The sequence below is a fragment of the Peromyscus leucopus genome, chromosome 18, assembly GCF_004664715.2.
Source record: "Peromyscus leucopus breed LL Stock chromosome 18, UCI_PerLeu_2.1, whole genome shotgun sequence".
Taxonomy (NCBI): Eukaryota; Metazoa; Chordata; class Mammalia; order Rodentia; family Cricetidae; genus Peromyscus; species Peromyscus leucopus.
In genome coordinates this window covers 22,556,115-22,579,092 of record NC_051078.1, presented here as the reverse complement: position 1 = coordinate 22,579,092, position 22,978 = coordinate 22,556,115, and the positions used below count along the sequence as shown (strand labels likewise).

The 22,978-nt window shown below is 39.4% G+C and overlaps 1 protein-coding gene across 1 annotated transcript in view; it reads right to left on the bottom strand.

Moving 5' to 3' along the window:
* Ptprq (protein tyrosine phosphatase receptor type Q) overlaps positions 1 to 22,978 on the bottom strand; it is a 188,215-nt gene that overhangs the window by 133,070 nt on the left and 32,167 nt on the right. The window contains exons 15-17 of the mRNA XM_028873029.2: positions 7,392 to 7,574; positions 6,588 to 6,689; positions 1,540 to 1,660 (exon numbers count right to left, since the gene is read on the bottom strand). Of these exons, the coding sequence (XP_028728862.1) occupies positions 1,540 to 1,660; positions 6,588 to 6,689; positions 7,392 to 7,574 (406 nt within the window). The remainder of the gene's footprint in view (positions 1 to 1,539; positions 1,661 to 6,587; positions 6,690 to 7,391; positions 7,575 to 22,978) is intronic.

Below are 22,978 nucleotides of genomic sequence, written 5' to 3'. Positions count from 1 at the left end.
CTCTACTGGGCTTTCTAAATTTAGCACAAAGCTGCCCACTCCCTCTTCCACTGCCAATATCATCTCTTGCCTAGACTATTGAATAACCTACTTCCTGGTATCCTGATAACAATTTCATCCTGTATAATTCATTCTCTGTGCTAGGAATGCTCTGGCAACTCTTAAGTTAAAAATGGACAACCAGATTGTCTTTATGACTTGGCATCTGAGCTTTATCAGTGCTCTCTTCAAAATTTTACTCTCCTCTGATTCTGTACTCCTTATCAAACCTGATGCTCTGGTCTTCAAAATGAGATCGTGTTCTCCCATGGCCAGGGGAGTGGGGTGGGGGAGTAGAGTCAATATTGTGCCCTCTTGGAAAGTTCCCTGCAGATCAGTGCAAGACAAGAGGAGCCTTCTTGTTACTCAGATCATAAAGGAAGACAACTTTATGAATTCTCTTCTTTCACCCAATGTTTTCTCCATTGTTTACTTCTGAGTATACAATGCAGCTTTCTCTTTACAGTAGACTCACTGAGACACGGCCTTGATAGTGTCTCATTCACAGGTACAGAGATATGATGAATGAATGAATGAATGAATGAATTGTAAACTAAGTAGAAAGATGGATGGAGTAGAATTACTTTTTTCCTTTCTATTACTTCCTTTTCACTAGCAATTCATGATATTCCCCTTGTCACCAAAAACTAGACAATACAACCAGAAATCATGTATTTATGTAAGAAAGGTAAACTTTAAGGAACAGTATACACAAGGTCTACAGAGGAATTAGAGGAAATCTTAACTTAGGAAAGTAAAGGAAAGCTTTTGAAATGGGATAATCTCTCCAATGCTGGTCCTTCTCAAATTCACATTTACATTTCTAGGAAGTATCTATTTTTTAACACAATACTATGTAAATTTTATTTTTTGAGTTGAAATAATTTAAAATGTCTTTTAAATGTGTTACATGGGTAGTGAGCTCTGTTTAAAGAACATAAATTAGATCAAAAGGAGAATTCTAGTCTCCTGGGTTGTCTTAAAGCAGTATAACTATTTGTTAAATCATATGAGACACACTTTGGACACCATCATTTTCAAAATTGAAGGATAAATAAGTAACTAAAGTTAAAGTGACCAGTAAATCACTGCTTACCATCAATGGAAAGTTGACCTTAATATATCTAAAAGCATATCTTTGATTTATATTTCAATCGAAATTATTTTATGTAAGAAAATGTGTATAGAGCATTTGTTTTAAAAGTTTCAAATATTTTAAATGATACACTTGTAATCATGTAAGTTGATTATCCAGACCTTCAAGAATATACATTTAGTATAGTTTTCCACAGCGTAGTTTTTTGTTTTAGTTGCAAAGATTTTTATTTGCTGACCCACTGCATAATATGAGGTAAACTTATTTCTTAATAAAAGTCATTTTAACCTACCTATTAATAATCAGGGCCCTAATGCAGCATCACATTCTGAAATAAACACTACATTCCTATTATATTACAAATTAATATTTGTTCTCAGAACTACTTCCAAAAAAATTCTTACCAGACATAAACTGTGTAATAGAGGATAATTCCATTTGGCTCCAAGGGTGGTTGCCATGACAGCATCACAGTGACACCAGACAACTGTTTCACAGAGAAGTTCTGAGGGGGAGAATCAGGAGCTAGAAATTTGTGACAAAGAATGACACATTTCAATAAATATATATGGAAAGTGTAAAAATGAAAGCACATAGTTGTTGGGGTTTTTTGTCTGTTAAATTCTATGGTAAATGAAGCAGGTTCAGAGCTTCTCTCCACAGACAGGAGAGCCTGATTGTTTACGTTCAGATGAAATGATGAAAGAAGATTTTCATGGTGCTCTTGGAACATCTGCTCCTGTGATTCAATGGAAAAAAGTATTTCATGAGAAAATACAACACGGGTCTGTCACAGTGACTCATTGACTGATCAAGAACATCTTGGTAAATTAGCACCCTCTAGTAAAAGCAAATGTTTTATCGGGGTGAATAAATATATCATGTAGGAAAGCTCTCCCCAGATAATGACGAGTGTCATACATTCAAAGAACAGTAAGAAAAAGAGTTTGATGGAAATTAGAATGACTAACCTCACCCAGACCAATAGCATTCCTCAACCTTAGATGTGTCAGAAAATACTAAATAAGACCAAAATCTAATCAATGAATCTTTATAATTGAAAAGATCCGACAGGAAACACCAGTGTAGCAGTATAGGACAAGAATGAGAAAATGGTAAGAATCACTTTTAGACGGCAGAGAATGGCTTGTTTTATCAAATGAGCGAATGCAGAGGCGACAGCTAAAGTTGGTATTTCTGTTTTGGTGTTTTCAATGGCACTGCACTGGAAAATGCTGTCGAATACTGATTAACCTATGAGTCTGCGTATCATTTAGAGACATGTGTTTCCTGTGCTATGAATCACATTCTCTCACTTATCAAAGGAAACCTATAAATATTCTCTTGTCAACTTTCTAAAGGATAATTTGTGTTTACTTTTAGAAAAAAGCATGCCAGTCACAAACTGGAAGTGATTTAGATACAAACATCCAGCAATCCACATTTTTATTCCAAAATAAACTTTAAGATTCTTGGGAAGAATGCCAGAAAAAAATACATATATGCCCAAAGTATTAGTATATTTTCTATATGCCATACTATATATTAATATATAATATATTATAATATTTATTACTACTTTGGGAATTTCTGTTATCAAATACAATCCAGAAAAACTAAACTTTAGCCCAACAATAGTGGCCAGCAGATACAGTCACTAGTTGCCAAGCTTAATATCCTGAGTTCAATTCCTGGAACCTACATGACAGTAGGAAAGAACTCACTCCCAAGAGTTGACCTCTGACTTCCAATGAGTGCAACACACACAGATGTGAACATATACACACATACACATTAAATATAGTAGAAACTAAAAATAAATGAATTTTTAAAAATTAAGATCTTTTACAGCATAATCAGTTCAGCCTGTCATATCATCAGAACACATGAAGGGTCTTCCACTGGCATGATCTCGCCTCACTCATACCCTCTTCACTCAACTTCCCTCAGGTCCCCGCTTAAACATAATGCTAAGCTCTATTTTGCCAGATGCCCTGAGTAATATAACCTCTTCTTTATTCCTAGTCAATAATTTTTGGAAGCACTTCTACTAGTAATCAAAAGTACACAAATTACTTGCTTATACACTTGTCAACTATAGGTCACTTCTACACTGAAAACTCTCTGAGTTAAAGTGTCTGACTCAGCAAAGTCAACTTCCCTGGGCTATTCGTCATTTGCTGAAATTTTTCAGGAAAGACAGAAGGAATTTTTTGTCTTTCTCTCTGTTCCTCAGTGAATATACAATTGGGCCAAGAATTCAGATGAACATTTGACTTGACAACCTATTTTTAATGACCTGAGTGACCCCGCGTAATAATAAGAATTGCGTTTACAGGCCAGCCATTTTAAGTAAACAACTAGTCAGGCAGTACATGCCCTTAATCCCTTAGCAGGCAGGATCTCTGTGTGTTCAAGGCCAAACTAGGGAACAGAGCCAAGTGTGGTGACACATGCCTTTAATCCCAGTACCAACCATAGAGACCTGGAGGTCTGTACAGACAGACAGACAGTGACAGAGCTGTGTAGGAATAGGAAGTGAGGTAGCTGGGCTAAGAGCCAATGAGAGGGCAGAAAAGCAAAGCATATAAGCTTGGGTAGACAGGAAGTTGTGCTATTTGGAAGCTGTGGAGTTGGTGAGGTGAGGTTAGCTGGGGACTTTTGTATTTCTCTGATCTCTCTAAGGCTTTAAACACCCCCCCCCAAAAAAAAGGAAGAAAGAAAGAATTGCTTTTACATAGAAAGCCAGCTGGAGAGATGGCTCAGTGGTGAAGAGCACTGGTTGCTCTACCAGAGGTCATGAGTTCAGTTCCCAGCAACCACATGGTGGCTTACAACCATTTATGGTAGGATCTGATGCCTTTTTCTGGCATAAAGGCATACGTGCAGATGGAGCACTCATATCCATAAAATAAATAAATAAATCTTTTTTAAAAGCCAATTGTGTCCAAATATATAACATAAAAAGCATAAACTCCAAAAACTATTCCAAAGCATGTCTCTCAGAGTGATTTTTAATGGTCTTTAATATGTACCTGTGTTTTGTTGAAGTATCAATGCAAAGTGATCGCAGCAACATGGTTGATTTCACTCAGGTTTGGAAAATACGTGAGTAAATGTTTAATATTATTCTGCCAGCCACCAAGAGAGAAACCTGGACACCAACCTAGCCACAAAACCTTTGAGCTATAATCTGCCCTGCCTACAAGATGTGCTTGGGCAATGGTGGCCCAGAACTTGTGGAGGTGGCCAACCAATGTCTGCTTTAACTTGTGGCCCATGCCATGAGAAGGAGCCCATGCCCTACATTGCTTGGATGTCCAGGAACTGTAGATTAGATAGCCCAGAGCCCTAGGGTAGAACCAAACATGGCTGGTTAAAAAAAAAATCAATGAAATGATCCCTGATGATATTCTACTATATTAACAGATAAGTGACTAATCCAGTTTTTCATCAGAGACTTTTGCTGTGGCTATCTGTATGCTGTGAATGTGTTGCTCTGATTGGTTAATAAATAAAGTGCTGGCTGGCCAGTAGCCAGGCAGGAAGTATAGACAGGACAAAGAGAGAGGAGAATTCTGGGAACAGGAGGGCTGAGTCAGGAGATGCTGCCAGCCACCGCCTCCATGAGAAGCAAGAGGTAAAGAACTGGGAAAAGGTACCAAGCCACATGGCTAAACATAAATAAGAATTATGGGTTAGTTTAAATATAAGAGCTAGTCAGTGGTAGGCCTGAGCTAATGGCTGAGCAATTTAATTAATATAAGCCTCTCTGTGCTGACTTGGGTCTGAGCAGCTGCGGGACTGGCAAGTGAGAGAGATTTGTCCTGACCATAAGCCAGGCAGGACCAGGAAAACTTCAGCTACAGACTTTCTCCTTAAGCAGATAGGAGCTGGTACAGAGACCCAGAGCCAGACATTGCACAGAGAGAGAGTCTCCATCTGGTCCCTCCCCTTGGAGACCAGGGAACCCCATGGAAGGGGAGCACTATGAGTCAGATGGGATGGAGGACACCAGGAGAACATAGCCCACTGAATCAACTAAGCAGGGCTCATATCAGGGAGACTGATGTGGCAAGCACAGGATCTGCAAGGGTCTGCACCAGGTCCTCTGGGTATATGATATGGCTGTTGATGTTTTTGTGGAACTCCTCACAGTGGGAGTGGATGTGTCTCTGACTCTTTTGCCTGCTCTTGGGACTCTTTTCCTTCTATTTGGTTGCCTTATGCAGCTTTGGTGTGAGGGCTTTTGCCTTGTCTTAATGTATCTTGTTCTGTTATATATTGGTTGTTGTCTCTTAGAGGCTTGTTCTTTTCTGAAAAGAAATTAAAGAGGAGCAGATGTGGGGGAAAGGGGAGGTGGGGGGAGCTTAGAGGAGTGAAGGGAGGGGAAACTGTGGTCAGGATGTGTTGTATGAGAAAAGAATCTATTTTCGATTAAAAAAAGAGTATTAACATTCATTGGTAGCATATTGGCTAATAACTAAAAAATCTAAAACAATATCCTGAATGTATTAATAAGCTAATCCTAATACTTTAAGACGTGTTGAAAGTTACATAAATTAGACTCCAAAACTTCTGTAAATGTCATAAAAATGCTGAACACTGTTGGATTATAATATTCACACTATTCAACCTAAAACTTGGGTCTTAAAAACTTCCATGAAGTTGTTTCTTAAATTTACCTAGTACAGTTGGCTTCAAAGGCAAAAAAAAAAGACTGTTTCTGGTTTTTCTCAATGTAAATCTAACTTTTGTAGCTGCTCTTATAACATAACAGTGAAATCTCTCTATAATACCAGTGCTGTACATAGGTTGATAGTTTAGATGTGTGGTATTGTATTCCCCCAAATATTGTGCATGCTAATAAACTTATCTGGGGTCAGAGACAGAGCAGCCACAATATTAAACATAAAGGATAAGCAGTGGTAGCACACACCTTTAATTCTAGCATTCCAGAAGCAGAAATCCATGTGTTCAAGGATACAGACAGGCATGGTGACTCACACCTTTAATCCCAGAAAGCAAGCCTTTAATCCCAGGGAGTGGTGGTAGAAAGCAGAAAGGTATATAAGGTGTGGGGACCAGAAACTAGAAGCATTTGGCTGGTTAAGCATTCAGGCTTTTGAGCAGCAATTCAGCTGAGATGCATTCTGGATGAGGATTCAGAGGCTTCCAGTCTGAGTAAACAAAACCAGCTGAGGAATTGGCAAGGTGAGATAGATGTGGCTTGTTCTGTCTCTCTGATCTACCAACATTGACCCCAATAACTGGCCTCAGGTTTGTTTTATTAATAAGAACTTTTAAGATTCATGCTACATAGATGAAAGGAATTTTTACACTAGGTTTCATTCTGTATATGTCTCCAATCTATGGTCACATTACCCCACTCTCATCTCTACAGGTTCACTGAAATGTTAACAAAGTGTATCAGTATACATGGCAGTCTTACCGTCTTCTTCAGTCAGTATGCTTATCGGCATACTCCGAACTCCTTCACCTTTGAGTGTACTAGCAGATACCTCGATCACATAATGGGTATATTTCTTCAGTCCTAGGCAGAAATAAAATAGATAAATTAACACAGAGAATATATATCCTTTAGCAATATGCAATAGGTAAACAATTAAAATAACTCTCAATTCAACACTCTTTCAAAGTAAGAGCTAAATAAACTAGGATTGATTAGCAGTCTAAAAGGCCTAACCTGGGCCAGTGGAGATGGGGTAGAGTAGCTGTGCAATCCTGGGGACCTTAGTTTGAATTCTCAGTAAAGGTAGGCACAGTACTGTGTAAGTGTAACCCCAGTGTTCCCAAGGTGAGATGGGAGGTACACACAGGAGAATCCACAGAAGCTCACAGGCTATATAACCTGCGACATTCAGGTCAGAGGCAAACAGCAAAGAGATCCTACTTCAAACAAGGAGGCAGATGAGCACAAACCCATAGGATTGTCTTCTAACCTCCACATGTGTACAGTCACACACACACACACACACACACACACACACACACACCATGCACACAAAAAAATCCCTTCTGTTGATGAATACAAGATATAAGACACTGTAGAAAATGCCAGACCTAGAGTATTTTCACGTATGACTCTTAAATTCTCACATTGTTTTGCCAAAAAGAATTCTTATTCCTAGTATATAAATAATCACAATTAAGTTATTTTAACATGTTAGGTTAATATTTTCTGGCCATGCTGTCAATATAAAGGGCAATATCAAACAGCAGAATTATAGTTTACCTCTAATGTTCTGAGTCAGAGAGGTCGTGTTTATAATTTTTGCCTCATTGCCATTACTTCTCTTGAGGTAAATTGTGTACTTTTGTATGATTCCATTTGGACTGCTTGGAGGAAGGAAGGATATCTCAATCTCTCCCGAGGAAATGTTTTTGTAAGTAATATTTTCTGGTGCACTATCAGGCACTGGGGGAAAAAATTAAAGATGTGTTTTTATAAAACTAATGCACCCTAAAAAGAAAGGATATCTCAATCTCTCCCAAGAAAATGTTTCTGTAAGTAACATTTTCTGGTGCACCATCAGGCACTGGGGAAAAAATTTAAAATGTAATTTCATAAAAAACAAATGCACTCTAAAAGTTCTTGACTAAAAGTTTCACATACTTGCAAGAAGACATTTAAAGGCAAACACTAGTCACAGGTTGACAGTGCTATACAACCTAACAGAGTGAGGTACCCGGAAACTATAGCAACTAACAACAGAAGAGGGTGAAAAGTCATCTCAAAGGAAAAAAAAAGCTATGATTCTGGAGTTTCAATTTGATATTTTTATTTTCACACAATGAACACACTATTGAATCTCAATATAACTTGAGTCATTTTAACCTGAGAGAGAATTCATGACCTTCTATTTGTGCACACACACACAAGGAAAAAGCAGAAAATTGGGCTCCCACTTAAACATCAATGGATAGAACCCATGTTTGAAGTTAAAATCAATGTTCTGGTTAAGTTTGCCACTCAAAGGGTCACTTCTTGGAAAAACAAAACAACAACCTCATATTTTAAAAAAGAGCACTTAATCAAGTACTTTGTTCTAATACTTAATAGTAAATTGACTGCAAGGATATCTTTTATTAAAAGAGTTTGGACTGTACTAAGCTAAACACTGTTGCACAAAGGAGAAGCAAAAATTGTTCTGAAATGATTTTGACCTTCACTTACAATACCCTTTCCAAAGATCAATAAGCTAGTTTGGCCCAAAACAGAATCAATGAAAAAGCAAGCAGCTGTCTTGATTGTCTCCAGGTTCTGGAGAGTGTGCCTGAACCTGCCATCTCCTGTCACTGGTGACTACCCTAATTGTCATCATAGAGCCTTCATCCAGTAACTGATGGAAGCAGATGCACAGACCTACAGTTGAGCACTGGGTGGAAGACGAGGAGTCCTGATGAAGAAAGGGAGAAGGGATTATATGTGCCAGGCGGGTCAAGGTTATGACAGGGAACCCACAGAGACAGCTGGCCTGAGCATGTGGGAGCTCAGGGACTGGACCAACAGTTAGCGAGCCTGCATGGGAGTGATCTAGGCCCTCTGCATGTGGATGACAGTTGTGTAGCTTGGTCTATTTGTGGGACTGGCAGCAGTGGGATCAGGACCTGTCCCTGGCGCTTTAACTGGCTTTTGGGAACCTTGACAAAGGGGGAGGAGCTTGGTCCTGCCTTAACTTGAAGACCTGCCTCCATTTCTGATCCAAGGTGGAGGAGTGGATGGCGGGAGGGGAAAAGAGAAGGGAAGGGATTGGGAGGAGAGGAGGGAGGGGAAACTGTGGTCAGTATGTAAAATAAATGAAAGGTTTAATTAATTAAATAAATAAATTTTAAAAATGAAAAAAAGAAAAGAGAAACTATCTTGGGTATGAGGCTAAGTAATATAACCTGAGAGTAAAAACACCTCCTAAGAATATAAGACATCCCTAAATAAAAGACCAGGTGTTCTGTATTCAATGGTCCCATTTTGCGGAAAGCAATGTAGAAAATGGTCCTCATTGCCAGGCGTTGGTGGCGCACGCCTTTAATCCCAGCACTCGGGAGGCAGAGCCAGGCGGATCTCTGTGAGTTCGAGGCCAGCCTGGGCTACCAAGTGAGCTCCAGGAAAGGCGCAAAGCTACACAGAGAAACCCTGTCTCAAAAAGAGAGAGAGAGAGAGAGAAAGAGAGAGAGAGAGAGAGAGAGAGAGAGAGAGAGAGAGAGAGAGAGAGAGAGAGAGAGAGAGAGAATGGTCCTCATATGCGTGGTATTCCAGTTCTGGCAATGGAGAAAATTGACAGCACCGAAAGAATACTTTACCTACAATAACTAAAACTCCATGTGACCTAAAAACCATTACTAAACGAAACCGGAGAGCTGTGGCAGGAAGATGGTTCAGCAAGAAAAGCGTTCTCCACACAGGCCTGATAACTCACACTGGGGCCCTGGAACCCGAGTAAAACAGTCGTGTTGGTGTTACACACCTATAATGCCAGCACTCCTACAGCAGGACGGGAGGTGGAGACGCAAAATGTCATGGAATGCCATGGGCAGCTAGCAGGCTTACAAAGCGTAACACAAACAGCGAGGAAGGCCCTGCCTCTACAAGGCAGAAGCAAATCCAACTCCTGACTGTGGTCCTCTGACCTCCACAAACTTACTATGACATCCATCCATCCATTCTCACTCATATGCACCCATGTATGCACACACACACACACACACACACACACACACACAGGTGAGGGAGGAAACTGGTACAATGTCCAACTTGCCTACAGAGTGAATGCAATGCCTTGGGACAACTGAGGAGTAAGAAGCACCCCTGCATGAGGAGTAGGGGCCCCCAGCAATGCAATTACACAAGGGCCATTGTACCAGGAGTCTAGGAGCACACCGAGTTCCTCCAGGGGCATCACAGGCTTAAGCGATCAGTGGTTCCTCTACTCAGGTGGCTGGTAAATGCATTCTCAGTGACAGGAACTATCCACCACCACCCCAAGCAGAGAGGACAGAAGAAGAAAAATGATTCCTATTTTTTTGTTTGTTAGTTTTTTTTTCAAGACAGGGTTTCTCTGTGTAGTTTTGGTGCCTGTCCTGGATCTCACTCTGTAGACCAGGCTGGCCTTGAACTCACAGAGATTCTCCTGGCTCTGCCTCCGGAGTGCAGGGATTGAAGGTGTGCGCCACCACCACCTGGCAAAAAGTGGTTCTTTTGCCATTCCTCTGCGTTATGAAGTGCAAAGGATGGTTATTCTATTTCCCCTTTGATGGGTGGGGGAAGTGGTCCAGTCTTGATGGGAGGTAGGGATGGAAACTGGAGGAATCTGGTGGCTGGGGTGTGGGGGAATGGAGGGAGAGAGTGCTTGGAGAAACAACTGGAATCAGGGGCATCTCGTACAATGGAAACTCCCTGGAGTCTATGAGGATGACTCCATGTAAGACTCCTAGCAATGGGGGATACTGAGCCTGAACTAGCCCTCTCCTGTAACCAGGCAAGACATCCAGTGGAGGGATGGACACCAACCCAGCCACAAAACCTTTGACTGACAATTTGTCCTGCCTTCAGGATGTGCTGGAGGAAAGGTGGTACAGAAATTGTGGGAGTGGCCAACCAATGATTGGTCCAGCTTGTGACCTATACCATGAGAGGGAGCTCACCCCTGACACTGCCTGGAGGACCAAGACCCAGAGGCAGGATAGCCCAGAAACCTAGGTTAGAACCCAACTGAAAAAAAAGTCAATGTAATGATTCCTAATGATATTTGGCTATGAGAAGTGCATTTTGTGTGTGTGTGTGTGTGTGTGTGTGTGTGTGTGTGTGTGTGTTTATTTTTTTAAGTGTTAGGAAAGAGGGAATAATGTAGTTTATTATGATTTCAAAACATATTTATACCCACAGTTATAGTTACAATGTGTTATTTGTGTGTGTATGTGTTCCTAAATAAAAAATACATACAGCTCAGTCTATATAATGTGATGTGCATGTATATGAACTCAGGGCAGCCCTAGCTCTATTGTAAACATTTATCCTTATATCCACAGATAAATGTTCTTCTTTCCCCTCATAAAGGAAACATCTTTTTGCAACAGATGGGTACATTTTGAAAGGAAGTATTTATCAGAAGGGAGTACTCATGGTTACAACAGTGATGGTTTAAAAGTTCATTCACACAGCAGTAACAATTACGACTATTCAGGAAAGCAGTTGAACAATGCAAGCCAAGTATCTGAACATTATTGCATTTTATGGTCCTATTATAAGATTTTTCTCCCCAAAGAAATGAATTTAATCTTTTATTATTGGTATTCTAAATATAATAGACATAAAATTCCTACTTACAAACATAGTAGAGTAATAAAATTCAGAAACGCCTGAAAGCATGGATTTCCCTTGTAGTGGATAGCCATTCCAACCTTGATCTGGAAGTTCCAACCCCCATTGAGGCTTCGGTAACTGTCACGCCTACAAGGCGGGGCCAAGAGAGGACCTTGAAGACCCGAGATCTGGATGCGACTTCTCTCTTGGTTCCTGGACCCTGGACGCTGGAGGTAGACCGAGCAGAGTTCTCCAGAGAACACCACCAGACTGCGCTGCGTCTTTCCCAGACCCTGCAACCTACCTATCCCTTCATTTGTAAGTTATGCCACTAAATAAACCTCCCTTTTTAACTATGTGGAGTGGCCTTAATAATTTCACCAATATTCCCTCAGTGTTTTTCAGTTATAGGTGCTTAGTTGGTAGTTAAGGCATTAGGAGAAAACCTGATGCAAGAATGTAAAACTTGGATAAAGTATTGTAATTTAATACATAGATATCAGTAGCAATACATACCAATTATAACTCTATCTTCCCTTCCTAAGAATTCTAAATCCTTTAGTTCCATCCCAACCCAGTCCACTGCAGTGACAACAATCCTCAGCAACCACCTGAACTGCTTCTGTCATTCTCTGCATCTGAGTCAAGGTTTCAAGTGGCTGAGAACATGAGCCCCAAGGATTCTCAGCTACTGGATTTGCTTTTCTTTCATAATCCTGATAGCACTAGGGTCTAAGACCTGGGAAGCTATATTTATGCCTCCTCTCTGGTGTGTACAGTCATTTTTCTATTTTCTTCTTCCTGAAGGATCACAGATCCTTTGCAATTCTATTCCATTAGATATTGCTTCATTCCCAAATCACATTACTTAAATAGGCTGCATCGTTTTCCTCAACCACTTCTCCAAAAATCTTAAGGACCTTTGCCACCCAGGGAAACTAGCTTCTTCTCTACCACCTTTAGATTGTCAACATCCACACAATTGATGCATGTAATCCCTTGAACCCCGTATCCCTTGATCTCTTTAACTCTAATAATATTTTCTCCCACTTCATCTTAAACCTGGCTTTTGTAGCAACACCTGAGACTTGGTAATATCCAATGCCAGTCAGTCTTCCTCCATTTGTCTACCACCACCTGCCTTTACAAGCTACAGACTCTTGTATTCCTAATTCAAAAATTCTCTGTCTTTCATCAAGTTTTCATTGTCCATTGTCTTTGTTGTGCCCTTAGTTCCCTGCATCGAGGCTAGTTCCCTGCAGCTATTATAATCACCCCGCAGCCATCTTCATCAGCTCCAGTTTCTACCTTACTTTCTTGGCCAAGTCTCAATTTAGGCATCACCCAACTCTACTCAGTATGAACATTCCCGGTGTAACAGCTGCAAATGGCTACCTGAAATACCTCTCCATGGGGAGCAGCCTCACTTGAATTTGTACCTTGAAATTACAAGTAGATCTTTTTCATTACTGGTTGCCTACATTTCTTTCAGTTACTTCAGTCTTCTACTCTTTTATGTGCCTTTTCACCCTCCTTATCTCCCCCAAAAGGCCAATAAACTCTCCCTTCCTTATTCTAACCTGATAAGCTTATAACCCATTTCACTGATAAAGAAAAAAAAAAAAACAGAAGACATCTTCCTACCATAAATCTTTATAAAAATGCTTACCCTCATTACTGCTTCCCAAGGCCCTCATTCTTCTTCTAGATTACATTCCCCTCGCTATTCAGACTTCACACTTCAAATGACCTAGAAATGCATGTTAACACACATGCATTGTAATATGTATCATGGTAAGCATAAAGTCGGCCTCTGTAAAAACTTGTCCCCTCAAACATGGTTCCTTTCTATCTGTCATTTAATATCTAAATTTCTTGAAATTCCACCCTCTCTTACCAACCATGCTCTCTAAATTATAACTCCAATCAGGCACTTTCCCCAGGAATTCTACTCCACTTAAGTCATGAATGCCGTCCATCTCTTACCACGGCATATATCAGATGTATGTCTTCATCTCTCTTCACTCATCAAGAACATTTGACTTAGTAAATAAGTGGCAGTGGGTTTTTCTCCCACTTCATGGGTGATGGAGGCTGCTTAGGTTTGCATTGTTTCATCTTCAGACCCTCCAGTATCACATAGCCCAAGGTATTTTATGCTCCTTGTTCTTTCTTGCTCAACTCATGAGATCTCTTTTCCTTTGACTTTGTATATCAGAGCTATAGTGATGCTTTCAAACTTATGGATTCTTTGAGCTTTCAATGTATTTGCCTAATTGCCCATTGACAGCCACCAACCTGGAAAGAGAATTGAACTTTCTATTAAACAGCTGCTTCCTTGAACTTCTCCATCACAGTAAATGCCACTGCCTTTCTCACAGATACTCAGATGAAAATGTTCCAGTAATCGAACTTAATTTTTTTCTCTTCCCATGTGTAACACACTCAACAGAAACCTGCCAAAAGTGTTAATCAGATCATGTTCTTGTGTCATCATTCTCCAACAGTTTCACCTTAGCGAGAATCATTAGACTTCCTAGACTGGTACCCAGGAATCGATTCCACCTATTTCTGCCTGTCTACTCACAATTGAGAGGGCACTCTACTCCCTACCAGCTCCACACAGCTTGAAGGAGACAAGCACCTCCTTCTTCAAACACAAAGCATTTCTTCCTATTTCCAAAAGTTGGCAATTTCTCCATCTGGAATGCTTTTTTATCTTTATTTTTCCTCATTTAATCCCACACGTAGAACTATGAATGTTTCTGGGTAAATAAAACCTCCCTAGTGAGAATTGTTTTCTGCCTCCCAGTTAAATGAGCAGACTACCCGCTGTGACCTTTCCTCACATTCTTCACCCATTTCCAGGGAACTAAGCAGATCTTGGTGGAACACTCTGCTTTTGTCCCTTCTGTGGCTCTGCTCAGGCTTCCTTCCTACCCAACCCCATTCCTAAGTGTCAGCGCCCAAAACCTAGAAACATATTTTGCTTGGAATCTTCAGTGGCCAAGCATGGCAGGATGGAAGTTGAATTCCCTACCAGGCAATGCACATTCACCACACCTTCCTAAGAATGAGAGAAGACAACAGACACAAAGGGGGAAATCTACCCAATAAAGACAAGACCAGATATCAGCACCTAGAATTACAATTTTTCCAAACCCCGATGCCTAGGAGCCAGCATAAAAACACAATCAGTAACAGTAAGGACATAGCGTCTCAACTAGAGCACGGCAAACCTACCTCAGGAGGCCCTGCATATTGCAACATAGCTGAAGCATGATACAAACATGTTAAAATAGCCGTGTGGATACAATAGAGGACATTAAAGAGGAATTAAATAAAATCTCTTAATGAAATCCAGACCTGCCTCAGCTGAGTCTACCAGGCTGGGCTGACTCCCCAGGGGGAGACCTTGCCTTGGATGAGGTGGGAATGGGGGATGAATTGGGGGGGAGGGCTGGGGTGGGAGGAGGGAGGAAGGCTGATATGTGAAATTAACTTAATTATAAAATAAAAATATTAAATAAAAAATAAAATAATTTAGATGATTTAAAAAAAGAAAAGAAATCTATAAAATCACAAACAGTAAAAGAAAATAATTAACACAGCTCAAGAGCTAAAAATGGAAATAGAATCAACAAAGAAAACCCAAACTGAGGGAAATCTGGAAATGAAAAATTTAGGAACTGGAACAAGAAACTCAGAGGTAAGTTTCACCAGCAGAATACAACAGATGGTAGAGAAAAATCTCAGGCATTGAAAACACAATAGAAAAAATGGGTACCTCAGTCAAAGAAAATGTCAAATCTAAAAAAGCCTGACACAAAACATCCAGAAAATTTGGGACACTAAGAAAAGACAAAATGTAAGAATAGTAGAGGAAGGAGAAGAATCCCAGCTCAAAAGCTCAGAAAATATTTCCAACAAAATTATAGAAGAAAATTTTACTAACCCAAAGAAGGAGCCATCTATCAAAGTACAAGGAGCAAACACAACACCAAATGGACTGGACTATAAACACAAGCCCCCTTGCAATATAATAATCAAAACACTAAACATCCAGAACAAAGAGAGAATGTTAAAAGCTGCAACAGAGGCCAGGCAGTGGTGGCACACACCTTTAATCCCAGCACTCGGGAGGCAGAGCCAGGCAGATCTCTGTGATTTCGAGGCCAACCTGGGCTACAGAGTGAGTTCTAGGAAAGGTGCAAAGCTACACAGAGAAACCCTGTCTCGAAAAAAAAAGAAGAAGCTGCAACAGAAAAAGACCAAGTAACATTTAAGGTAGATCAATTAGGATTATACCTGACTTCTCAATGGAGACTCTAAAGGCCAGAAGGGCATGGACAGATATGCTACAGACTTCAAGAGACCACAATTGCTAGGCCAGACTACTATGCCCAATAAAACTTTCAACCACAGTAGATGGAGAAAATAAGACATTCAATGATAAAACCAAATTTAAGCAATATCTATTTACAAATCCAGTCTTACAGAAGGTACTAGAAGAAAAATTCTAACCTAAGGAGGTTAACCACACACAAGAAAAGACAAGGAATAAATAATTCCAGACCAACAAATCAAAAAAGAGGAAACACACACACACACACACACACACACACACACCAACATAAAAGAAAAAGAATCAATAAACATTGCTAACTGATATCTCTCAACATCAATGGTCTCAAAGTACCCAATAAAAAGACACAGAATAACAAAATGGATGTGAAAAGAAGATCCAAATTTCTACTGCATCCAAGAAACACACCTCAATAGCAGGGATAGACATCTCTTCTGGGGAAAAGGTATTTTAAGAAAATACAACTAAGAAGCAAGCTGATGTAGCCATTTTAATATCTGACAAAATGACTTCAAACCAAAACCAATCAGAAAAGATAGGGAAGGACACTACATACTTACCAAAGGAAAAATCTCCCAAGATGATATTGTCATTCTTAACATCCATGTACCTCACAAAGATATCCAAGTTCATCAAAGAAACACTACTATAGCTTAAATCACATATTGACCCCTACACACTGATAGTGGGAGACTTCATCTCACTCTCATTAACAGACAGGTCATCCACACAAAAATTAAACAGAAAGAGAAAATGCCAGAAATAACTGAAATTATAAACCAAATGGACATAACAGGTATTTACAGAACAATTCACCTGAACACAACATAGTATACCTCCTTCTCAGCATCACATGGACTTTCTCCTAAAATTGACTACATATTCAGACACAAATCAAGTCTCAATTGATACAAGAAAATTGAAATAACTCCTTGCATTCTATCAGACCACCACAGATTAAAGCTGGATATCAACAACAACAGGAAAAAAGAAAGCTTGCAAACTCATGGAAAATGGACAACTCATAACTGACTAAAACATGGATCAAGAAAGAAATTATGATAGATGTTAAAGACTTTTGAGATAAATGAAAATGAATACACAACATAACCAAGCTCATGGGACAGACATAGAGAAGGTGATTCTAAGAGGCAAGTTCATGACACTAAGTGCCTACACAAAGAAAAAAGAAAAAGAGCGATCTCATACTAGTAACTTAACAGCACACTTGGAAGTTCTAGACCAAAAACAAGACACAACCCAAAGGAGTAGATGACAAGGAATAAGATCAGGGCTAACATCAATATAATAGAAACAATGGCAAAATGAAAAAAACAATGCAAAAAAAATCAATGAAACAAAGTTGGTTCTTTGAGAGAATCGATACAATTGACAAACCCTTATCCAAATTCACTAAAAAGGAAGAGAGGGAGCATCCAAATTAACAAAATTAGAAATGAAAAGGGGACAACAACACAAACACCAAGGAAATCCAGAGAATCAGAAGGAAATACATTTAAAACCTATACTCCACCAAATTGGAAATAAAAAAGGATAATATTTTCAATACATACAACTTACCAAAGTTAAATCAAAATCAGAGAAGCAATTTAAATAGACATGTAATCCCTATTGAAATAGATGCTGTAATTAAAGTCTCCCAAACCCAAAGTCCAGGGCCACATGGTTTTAGCACAAAATTCAACCAGCTTTGCAATGAAGAGTTAATGCCAATACTCCTAAAATTATTCCACAAAATCCAAACAGAAGGAACAGGGTCCAGTTTGTGTTGTAAGGCCACAGTCACCCTGGTAGCAAAACCACATAAAACCCAACAAAGAAAGAGAATTACGGACCAATTCCCCTTACAAACATAGGTGAAAATACTCTCAATTGCAAATCAAATCCAAGAACACATGAGAAAGATCATCTACCATGATCAAGTAGGTTTCATCCCACAGATGCAGGGATGATTCAATAGATGAAAATCTGCAAATGTAATCCACCATATAAACAAACTAAAAGAAAAAAAACATGATCATCTGACTAGATACAGAGAAGGCCTTTGACAAAATCCAACTCCCCACTATAATAAAAGTCCTGCAGAGATTAGGGATACAAGGAACATACCTCAACATAATAAAGGCAATTTACAGCAAGTCTATAGCCAACATTAAATTAAACGAAGAGAATTTCAAAACAATTTGTTGTTTGAATCTTAGGTGGTCTTTTAATAAAATATCCAGAGCCAGATATTGGGGTGAAAGCTGAAATATCAGAGAAGCAGAGTAAGCCACAGCCACCACCTATTACTTCACCAACTCCACGAATCCTCTGACTGAAATCCTCTGAGTCTTCACCTGAAAGGGTCTCTGCTGAACTTATATACCTTTCTCCAACCTGCCATCACTTCCTGGGATTAAAAGCCTGTGTGCTTCCCAGTACTGGGATTAATGGTGTGTGCCACCACTGCCTGGATTTGTTTCTAGTGTGGCCTTGAACTCACAGAGATCCAGACAGATCTCTGCCTCCCAAGTGATAGGATTAAGGGTGTGTGCCACCACTGTTTGGCCTCTATGTCTAATCTAGTGGCTGGCTCTGTCTTCTGATCCCCAGGCAAGTTTATTATGGTATACAATATATCACTACAACAATTCCACTAAAATAAGGAATAAGACAACATTGTCCACTCTCTTCATACCAATTCAATACAGTAGTTGAAGTCTTAGCTACAGCAATAATACAACTGAAAGAGATCAAGAGGATACAAATAGGGAAGGAAGAAATCAAAGTAACATTATTTGAAGATGTTATGATAGTATGCAGAAGTGACCCTAAAAATTCCACTAAGGGAATTTTTAGCAACTAATGGCTGCAGAGAGAGGGAAAATTAGTCTTCCTCAAGAATGACTCCCCTAATTAATAATCTAACATCAAGAGGTCATCCCTGAAATCATGTAGATACAAGCAACACTAAATAGACGCAACTGGCTATATTTATATATTTATACTTGTATGTGTGTGTGTGTGTGTGTGTGTGTGTGTGTAAAACAATAATAATCAATGGAAAATAGCCTATGAATTTGAGAAGAGTAAGGGGTTGGTGCATGACTGGAGTAGGAGAAAGGAGAAATGGGATGGTTTTCAGGTAGTAAAAGGAAGGGGAGGAAAGATATACTTTTCCTTTTTATAGATTATAATTTAATTATAACATTTCTCCCTTCCCCTTTTCCTTCCTAACCCTACTGTATATCCCTCTCTACTCTCCTTCAAACTCATTGTCTTTTTTCTCACTAATATATGTATATGTAATATATCACATGAATATATTATAATATTATAGATATATAGATATATGTCCCTAACCTGTTCAGTCCATATAATGCTACCTGTATGTATGTTTTCAGGACTGTCCAGTGCAAACTGAACAACCAATCGGTTTACTCTGTCCTGAAGAAGACCACCTTCCACACTCCCAGCTTTCCACGGTTTCCTTTAGTTCTTCAGGTAGGGTTGAGGCCTCATGGGCTTTCTCCACCCATTTTGGTACTGGGCAATCATGTTGGCCAGACTTTATGGGTGTAATTTTTGGTATTACCAGGAGATACAAGCTAACAGTAAACTTCCTGATCCTCTAGCCCTTACAGTATTTCTTCCTCTTCAACACTGTCCCCTCAGCCTTAGGTGTGGCAGTGTTTTGTGTACATATCCATTAGGACTGGCCCCAGAAGGCACCAGGCAAAGGTGAGAAGCAACCAAGAGTCCTACCCAACTGTAATGCCTATGAAGTACATCAACAACCGTCACGGCACAATAACCTGACAGATACCTTGGTGGTAACCAATGATACTCTAAATGGACTTAAGACCTGTACAGCAGGAGTGATACCATGCCTAGTAGAATCCCTACCAACTATCTGTAAACATTTGTCCTTATACCCACAGGTAAGTGTAATCTTGACCCCTCATCAAGGAAACTCCTCTTTGCAACAAATTGAGAATACTGCAGAAATCCACAACCAATCAATATGCAAATTTGCAGAGCCTAGTCCCAATGTAATTATATTTTAACTAAAAATATTACTCTTTTTAAAGTAATAATTTTAGTTAAAACATAATTACATCATTCCCCCTTCCCTTTCAAAAAGGAAAAAAAAACCCTCTAATTATAAGGAGGGGTAAAGCTATTTAAAATGCTGTGGAAATAAAGCTTTAATGTAATAAAACTTGTGACTTTGAAAGACACTTTGCAAAGGTGTCCCTCAGGCGTTGCTTGCCTACCATCAGTAATCAGGACAAGAACATATCCCTGAACTCAGCATGACAGCCTTTATATTTTATTCATTCATCCTTAGGAGATAACCAGAGCTGAGTCTCCAGGCAGAGAAGTGACTCACTGGTTTTTGGAGAGTGGAGATACACTGAGAATTTTCTCAGCTAGCATTCAGAGTGCTCCCAACGGTAGCAGCCACACAATGGTGCTTACCAGTTGGAATAAACTGAATCTATTCAAAATCTAGAAACAAAAGATAAAATTTGATTTGTGATTATAATAAAGGATGTTATTGCAAAGATGTCAGAAGACAGTATGCTTGGCATATAAAATTGTGAAGTACATAGATACATTTAAAGATGCGTTCCATTACTACATAAAAATTCACAGAGTTCTGTTCAAAGTTCTGGTATAAGGCTGTGTCAAATTGATTAGTTGTTATTTCCCAAATCAGAAAAGTTCAAAATATTTACTTAAAGGCTTACCATAAAGAAAGTTACATGGTAAGAAGGAAAGAGACTCTGTCTGTGCCATCCAAGGAGTCATTCGCACTGGTTCTTGTTATTTTGGTGACTACTGTACTGTACTAGACATAAGAAAGCTTACTTCAGGCCGGGCGGTGGTGGCGCACGCCTTTAATCCCAGCACTCGGGAGGCAGAGCCAGGCGGATCTCTGTGAGTTCGAGGCCAGCCTGGGCTACCAAGTGAGTTCCAGGAAAAGGCACAAAGCTACACAGAGAAACCCTGTCTCGAAAAAACAAAACAAAAAAAAAAGAAAGAAAGAAAGAAAGAAAGAAAGAAAGAAAGAAAGAAAGAAAGAAAGAAAGAAAGAAAGAAAGATTACTTCATTTGTAAACTGCCCGCTCTGTAATTAACGCATACCTATGAATACCTTCATATACCCAAACTCATTCATGCACATGAACACAAAATCAGCCTGGATTGATCTCCCCTACTGGAATTCCATGTTTTCCTTCCAAGCATAAATAAACTCGGATTCTCTAAACCTGATGAGGCTCTTGAACAGATTAGTTCTGTTATTTGTAATTAGCAGCATTATCCTATCAATGAGTTTTCACAACAGTTGTACACAGAGCTTAACTGAAAGCATGGGTCTTTTATAAGAAAGAAGATCTATTTTTTAATAATATTATTAAATTCTAAGAATAGACAGATAGCTGTTTTGAACTCATTCGTTTTCAGATAGAGTCCTAGAATCTTACAGGACCCCTCCTTCTTCTTCTTCTACCAGGGGAGCAAAAGCTGGAAGCTCAACAGGAGCCTGGAAACCTCCCTGGTGTCACTCCACTGTCTTCTTCTAGACAGATGGAGAATGTGCAGGATACCTAGAGACTACTTCTACAGGGCGGGTGGGCCTCTCGAGCATTAAATACAATCTTCCATGAGTGAGGCCTCCTACTTCCCAGAAGGCTGTCAAGCCAGCCCAGTGTGACCCATCAGAACAGGTGGACCAGAACGCTCAGGGCTAGGTTTCCCCATCCACATTGTTATTTCATAGCATTATCAGGAGTTTAATAAATGAACCCTGAAAAGGGGCTCAGGGGACCTACCATCAAGCCTGAGCTTTACGTTATCTGTGGTGATTTATTGGTCATTTTATTAAAATAGTCCCACCTCGCCTTGTCTACAGAAAGTTCAACATGTTTTCTTAAATATTTTCTGGAACTGAAATTCTCGTTTGAAATTACATCTCAAGTTAAATTCTAATATTCACTTATCCCTGCCTTAGAAATAAGCTCATAAGACAGATAATGGAAAGGAAATTAGTGTACTTTACCAATACAGAGTAAAATATCACATATCTGCAATGTTCAGAAAACATTTCTTTTATAATCCATCATTAAACTGTGGTGTCCTCGATATGATAGTTACATAAGAAGTAAGATATCTGATAAGCATCCTGCTTCTTCAAAAGTCACAATAGAGTGAAACTTAATCATTTTCTTCCTTGTGCTATGTCAAGCTGAGACAGCCAACCACCACTGTGAACTGAGAGATCCCCCTCACATTTTATAATTTTTTTTTCCAGCATGAAGTTTGAGAGCAAAATGGGCTTTATATGACTAATGGGGTTGGTTTCAATTCCAGTTTTATCACTTGCCAGCTGGCTAGCCTTAAGCAATTAAATTCCCACCAATTAATATGAACTGTAGAGGGAAAGGAAACCATTTCCTTCTATACTGCTGTATGCAAAATAGATTGTGGAACATTGTATATGTTTGCTGAATGAATGATCCCCTGGGAGCCTCAGTTTTTTATAATGAAAAACAATGGCTTAGTACTGTGTGTACTCTACTCTAGAATTAAGATGATAACTTACTTGAAAGCCATGAACAGAAACTGTGACATATATATAACAGGCATTCCAAAAAAAATTGGCCCAATGTAAATAAAACAATTCACAAAAGAACAATTATCCTTCTTCTAAAAAAATTCTGCCTTTAGGCTCAATATTCATAAGAGCAACAAAGCATGCCAATGTGTAATTTGATATCAATTAAGTTTGGTTCAAGGGTGTAGCAGCTCTTCAATGCTATAAAGAACTGCTTTTGTCACTCTTAGTCCTGCAGTGGTAATTATGATCGTCATTCTGTATCCACAATGTTGTGACATTTCATCAGAGTAAATCTGTGCAACAATCTCAAGAGATTACTCTCAGTGGAGGTATACTGTCTTACTGGATTTCTAGATTTTCAAGTCCAAGGACAGAACTTCACATTTGTATCTGGCTAACCTAAATGGGGTTGCCGATAATTGGCGATTTGTGACTTGCAAAATGAGAACTTTCTGGACTTCAGACAGTAGCAAGTCGGTGTAGGTTTATTTATTTAAATGTGCAGATGACAGAGTAACTTTACAACTA